General features: G+C 51.5%; 1 protein-coding gene across 1 annotated transcript in view; it reads right to left on the bottom strand.

Annotated features, from left to right (window-relative positions):
• Positions 1 to 1,428: 1,428 nt before the first annotated feature.
• FRMPD2 (FERM and PDZ domain containing 2) overlaps positions 1,429 to 6,000 on the bottom strand; it is a 100,748-nt gene continuing 96,176 nt past the window's right edge. The window contains exon 30 of the mRNA XM_045568234.1: positions 1,429 to 1,882. Within this exon, the coding sequence (XP_045424190.1) occupies positions 1,834 to 1,882 (49 nt within the window). The 3' untranslated portion in view covers positions 1,429 to 1,833. The remainder of the gene's footprint in view (positions 1,883 to 6,000) is intronic.

The raw sequence follows: 6,000 nt of genomic DNA, 5'->3' as shown, positions 1-6,000 counted from the left end.
CATTACTGACATGTGGAGAATTTAACCTCCTCCCCGTCTGACAGTTTCTGTTGTGCTTACTCCCCCAGCGTCGTCCTCAGTGTGCTCTGACCCTAGCCTGGTGACCCGGGCCCAGCTCCTGGTGCATTAAAGCTTGGCTTTCCTAACACTGACCTATACCGAGTGGCTCAACAAGAAGGGTCCTGTTACCTGACACCAGGACTCTTCTCTGAAATAGCTCCAGCCCAGAGGCAGGCGGGAGCGGAAAAGGCGGGAATCCGCCCTTGACGCAGCTCCCCAGAAGAGAGAGAACAGGGAGAGCTGTGTGCCCACCCCATGCAGGGGCTGCACAGGCGGGCGCTCGACACGTGGGCCGTGGAGTGGGGCACCAACCGGGGACTGAATTCTGACTGTCACTTACTTACTGGGTGACCTTGGGAAAGCCCCAGATGTGTCATGTGTGAGGAGGGTGCTGACAGTCCCCATCTTGTGGGGTCATTGTCATGGAGCATGGACCATGGTAAGCACTCTGTGAAAATGGCCATGACAGTGAAGCAAGACCCCCAAGGGGATGCAGGGGGAACTCAGTGACACCCATGGACTGTCATCCCAGCCAAGGTGGACTGAAAACACTGAGCCCCACTGGAAGAGCTCAGCCACAGCCCAGCCAGACCGCGTGACACCCACCTGAGGGCACCGTCCTCCGGGTCCACGGGCTCCTCTAGGTCTCCCCACTCTCTCTCGCTCTCGTCAGACTCTTCCGGAGGCGAAGGCTCTGGGAGGGTGCCCCAAGAACAGAACTGTGGCAAGGGAATGGTCCACGAATCTGCCTCCAAACACTCTCCACAGGGCAGCTGGCCTTCGGCTGTGGAGCTGGCGGTAAGAGAAGGGGTTCCAGGTGGATGGCACGTGTTAACTTCCTCATCGTCCCTGTCCGGTTCAGGACTAGAAAACAGAAACCCATGCGTCTCCAGTCTTGATCAGAAATCCCTTGCCTGGCCTCCCCCTTGCCTCCCAGGCTGCTCGCCATGACGCGCCGTGAGACCCGGCCAGCAGCCTGCGAACGGCTCTTGCCAGCGACTGCTCTGGGCACCAGGAAGCAAACAGAGAATAAGGCCCAGCCTCTGTCCTCGAGGAGCCCCAGGTTCATGAGAAGAAAGATCAGTAAACAAATGCCACAGTCCAGGTAGTGCGCCATGGCAGAGGCAGCGCAGAGCCCCGGGAGCAGGGGGAAGACGACGGGCACTTGCCAGGGGGCACTGCAAGCAGCGCAGCGACCCGGCTCTAGGACTGACTCTTCACATGGTGAGCAGAGTCGGTCAGACCACGCACAAGTTTATTGACTTTTCTGGAACCTCAATTTTCTCATCTGAAAAAGCGGGACGGTCAAGAAGCTTACAGGATGGCTGAGAAGCTTAAGCTGCATAATTCTGATACAGCCCCTCCGCGGCCGGGTGCAGTGAGTTTTCAGCACACGGAGAGCTGTGCTTGCCGCTGTGACTGATGGCCGTTTCAACAGAGGAGCTGGATGGAAAGGGCCGGGGAGGGGGTTGGGAGCGACTGAGCAGGCGACCTTCAAAGCACTTTGTGCAGAGATCAGGTCCTTTTCTGAGCGCTGCAAACATGCCTATTTAGAGAGGCAGCCAACTGGAATGACATTTACTCCCCACGGAAGGACACAGGAGGCAGACGAATGGTGAAGCTCATTATCTGGCAATGCAGCCGCAGGCGCAGCGGTCAAAGACAAGCGTTCGGGGGGCTGCCAGGATCGCCACACACGCCTCTTGATTAGAAAGAGCAGCCGGGGCAGGCACCGGCATTTCGCACAGCGCTGCAGACATGCAGAGAGGGTGCTCAGAAAATATCTGGTGAAAGTCTGATTAGAGAGGATGAGAGGGAAAATCTAAGAGAAGAGCACAAAGATTTAGCTTTTTACCCAAACACAGGGATCCTGGTTGATCAGCCTTGTCCTCCATCCCCCCACTCCCCCCCACGCCTGCAAATCAAAGCGCTGGCTTTGTCAAGTTCCGCTGCCCTCCCTTCCCTTTCCCTAGCCCTTAAAAAACCAGCTCTGGTGCCTTCCTATAGCTACAAACCCCCAAACCCCCAGAGAGCCCGGCCCCTCCCCAGTAGAGCCAGCCAGAGCAGTGTCTGTCCCAAGCTGAGCTTCACTGTGACAGACACATTATTTCTGCTCATGAGAGCTACAGGGTATGTAAGAGTGCCTTTCATATAAATATATACACACTTGTGTGTATAAAAAAGAAATTATTCTGCAAGAACTAAAAAGGAACACTCACTTTCAGAAAAAAAAATTTTTTTAATTGCTGAGCATTTGGAGGGAAAATTGGTTTAAAAACTTGGCTGAATTGGATAGGAACTGCATTTTCTTGTAAACATAGGAAGAAAAACGTCCACAGAAGTTTTATCAAAGAATGGGCAATCCGGCCCATTGCCCAGGCTCAGGCCTGCACCCCTCAGCAGCAGCCCCTTCCCCCACCCTGAGCGCACTGAGCCCTGCTGCGGAGCCAGGTGGCAACAACGTGTGCCTATCGGCCACCCATCGCAGCCACCTGACTGTCCACGCCTCACCTCTCACCACGGCTCCCCTCCGCCCCTCCTAACATGCTCCCTGCTCTCTGGTTTCCATCAGGGGCTCCAGCTACCGGCTCTGCCCAGACAGAGACCTGGGACGCCGCCAGCCTGAGGGGCAAGCGGCAAGGCGGACTGTCCTGAGGTGGTTTGGTGGTCCCGATGGTGATCCTGGCCACCACCCCCGCTGTAAGTCAGGGAGACAACTGACTTTCCTTCTGCCCTTCAGCCCACCTGCCACTGGGCTGCCCTTGGAAATCCCACCTGGAGCCGGACTGTGGGTGCAGGGAAAACGTGAACAGGCTCAGGGAGGCCGTGTTTGTCCCACAGCAGAGACTATTTCATGGAGGGGGCAAGACTGGAGATTTGGGAAATTTGATGAAGACAGTGACATTGCTTTTACAGCAAGTCCTGATGTTTTGGCAGGTGGATTGCCAGGTAAAGAGTCAGAGTCCCTCACCCTGGGCCCAAGGCCAGCTCAGGGCATCTGGAGCTAATGCAGAGGACTGTCATCAAGACCCTGAAGGGATCAGGGTGCTCGGAGCTCTCTCTCAGCCCCTGGGTACATGCAATGACCTCAGCTTCCCCTTGTCCTGGTTCCCTGCCTACCAAGCTATGTGACAGAAGGAGCCTTTTATAAACAGATGGTACCTAGAGAAGAATCGAGACCCCACATGGGCCCCCTGCCCAGCCACCTCCCCAACACAAGCCAACTTGGCCCCAGAATGAGGATCCCCACCAAATCCTGCAACCCTTCAGCAGCCACTTTTCAGAAGAGGAATCCCAGTTCAGCTCGAAGGTCAGTGGAATCCTTCTGAATGTGCTGCTGGCTACTGGATATTTACTGAGAAAAGACACTGTGCCCAACTTCCCTGGACAGCTGTCCTTTAAAGATGTGGACCACCAAAATCAATCTCCACCTTTCAGGAAGACAAGTCAAATTAGCAGACAGAATTTCAGGCTTAAAATATGAAGGTGGCCAGGTGTGGTGGCTCATGCCTATAATCCTAGCACTCTTGCTGAGGCGAGAGGATAGCTCGAGATCAGCTGTTTGAGACCAGCCTGAACAAGAGCAAGACCCTATCTCTAGTAAAAATAGAAAGAAATTAGCCAGACAACCAAAAATACATAGAAAAAATTAGCCAGGCATGGTGGCGCAAGCCTATAGTCCCAGCTACTCGGGAGGCTGAGGCAGGAGGATCGCTTGAGCCCAGGAGTTTGAGGTTGCTGTGAGCCAGGCTGATGCCACGGCACTCTAGCCCGGGCAACAGACTGAGACTCTGTCTCAAAAAAAAAAAAAAAAGTATATGAAACTGTTGTCGGACACTGGACAACAAAGAGATAAGGATTGTGACCCCTGAAAAAAGAAAAACAAATTAGGTAAGCCCTATCTCCGCCCTGCCATCTGGCTGGGGGTTCTTTCCAAAACACTGTGTAGAATGGACCACACCAAACACTAAAGCGCAATAAAAGAAAAGAATGGGGAAGGAAAAGTAAAATCTAATCTTCTCCAGGAACACTCTGGGTTGTTAAGGTGCTGACAGCCACCTGGCCGTAGGGAGTAGCCACCTGGCAGATGGTAAGTTGTGGCAATTTTCTCGGAATTTCAGTTGATAGGATTTGTTCTTTTTCTGGAAATAGCTCAGAAACAGGAAAGAAAATGGACTTGTGGTGAGTTCCTATTGTGTGTTGGGCTCCGCAATAGCTCTCTCCATGTGTTATTTCTTTTGACCTGCACAGCACCCTGTGGAATTGTCATAGTCCTTGTTTATGTTTGGAAGCTTCAAGCTCAGGGAAGTCAACACTCCAAGCTACTAGTGAGCGGCCAAGCTGAAACCAAGCTATGTGATGGAGATGTCTGTGCTCCTTTTCTTTTAGACCGCAGAAGGGTTTGACTCACAAATGCCAGAAATGAAGAGGCAGTTGGCCAGGGCAGCCACCTCTGAACCGAGCTACAGACATTTCTAAGTGGGTCCGCAAAGAGCCATAATGCCACTTTGGAATCCTAATTCTGACGCCAAGCAGGTGCTGGGGGAACTGCATTCAGCAGTGGCTGAGCATGCTCCGTGCTCTTCCCTGCAGGGGGCAGTCACCAGCCACGTGTGCAGCACATGCAAGCTCACCTGCTGGAGGACAGGCTGGCATGGTTTGAGTCTGTCTTTGAGAGAGGAGGAAAGATTCCTCAGTGGGAAAGAGAAAATAAGGTAAAAATAAAGCCAGGAACTGTGAGCAGGCAGAACACTGTCATCACCAGAACCGCCACACGGAGGCAAGTGTGTGGGCAGGTGTTGGTCACTGCAGGGTCCAGTGCTGAGGACGGCAAGGCTGCCGCCCATGACCGCGTGGACCGCAGGGGGCTGCGCAACCAGCAGGGGTGGTTACAACAGGCTGAGGATTCAAGCCTCCACTGGAATGTTCTGGATGAGCCCTCAGGACTCTTGTGTGACTCAAGGAAGGGGAGGCCCCCTCCAAGAATGACAGATTTTGGACATCTGGCATACCCTTGCAAGTAGGAACACTAAGCCAAACTTAGTTCAATTCAGAAAAACAGAATGTGATGTTTCTTGCAAAAAAAAGTGAATGACAAAAAAAGATAGGAGGATATAGGTGTAAGGACTTGCGAGTAGAAGACATAAAGAGGTAGCTTTCTCCTCAGTATAAGGAAGCACTTTCTGATCAACAACTAGATCATGACAAAATGGGTCACCTCAACAGATAGCAGGTTCTGGATTTCTGGAGACACTTGAGCAAAAGCTAGGACCCCCCGTCTTCAGGGATGTTACGCAGCAGATTCCAGCGTGGGGTATAAAGTTAGAGTAGACCATGTTTATACTGAACAACCTGATATTCTGTGAGTCAGTGAATGAAGCAGTGACTGCCATGCTAATAATTAATTTAAGATACCATTTTTAATAACTATTGACTATATTAGATTAAAGGCACATGGCAAGTCAAGTTCCTGGCTTGTACCTAAACCCAGAGCCAATTTATAATTCAGCTTTTAGGGTCTCTATTCATTATTCCAAACCATCTGGCAGTAAAACCTTTAAAAACCCAAACAAATGTCCCTGTGCCTGGAAGGAAGTACAGTTCTTTTTGTATGTCCTGTAAGATCATGCTAATGGTTGTCCTTGGATGAATATCTGTAGGTTACTTCCTTTATCATTTTATCAAGTGGATCAATTACTGCCTAGACTGCGATTGTGAGGAACTGTAAGTACACCTGTGTTTGCACATTATCAGCCAATGACAATGAGTATCACTGATGAATGTGCTTGCCCACCCTGTTCTACTTTGCAAACTATAATAGTTTTGTTTGGCTGGTACAGTTTTCTTTTAAAAATTGTATCTGGGCGCTTTCAGGGAACATATGCCTGGCTCCTGTTTGTCGAAGCTCTCATCGGGCCTAACTGTTCTACGCACCTGCTT

This window comes from Lemur catta, chromosome 14, assembly GCF_020740605.2.
Source record: "Lemur catta isolate mLemCat1 chromosome 14, mLemCat1.pri, whole genome shotgun sequence".
In the NCBI taxonomy this organism is placed as follows: domain Eukaryota; kingdom Metazoa; phylum Chordata; class Mammalia; order Primates; family Lemuridae; genus Lemur; species Lemur catta.
Note: the sequence above shows the minus strand (reverse complement) of the source record. Positions and strands in the feature narration are given on the sequence as shown.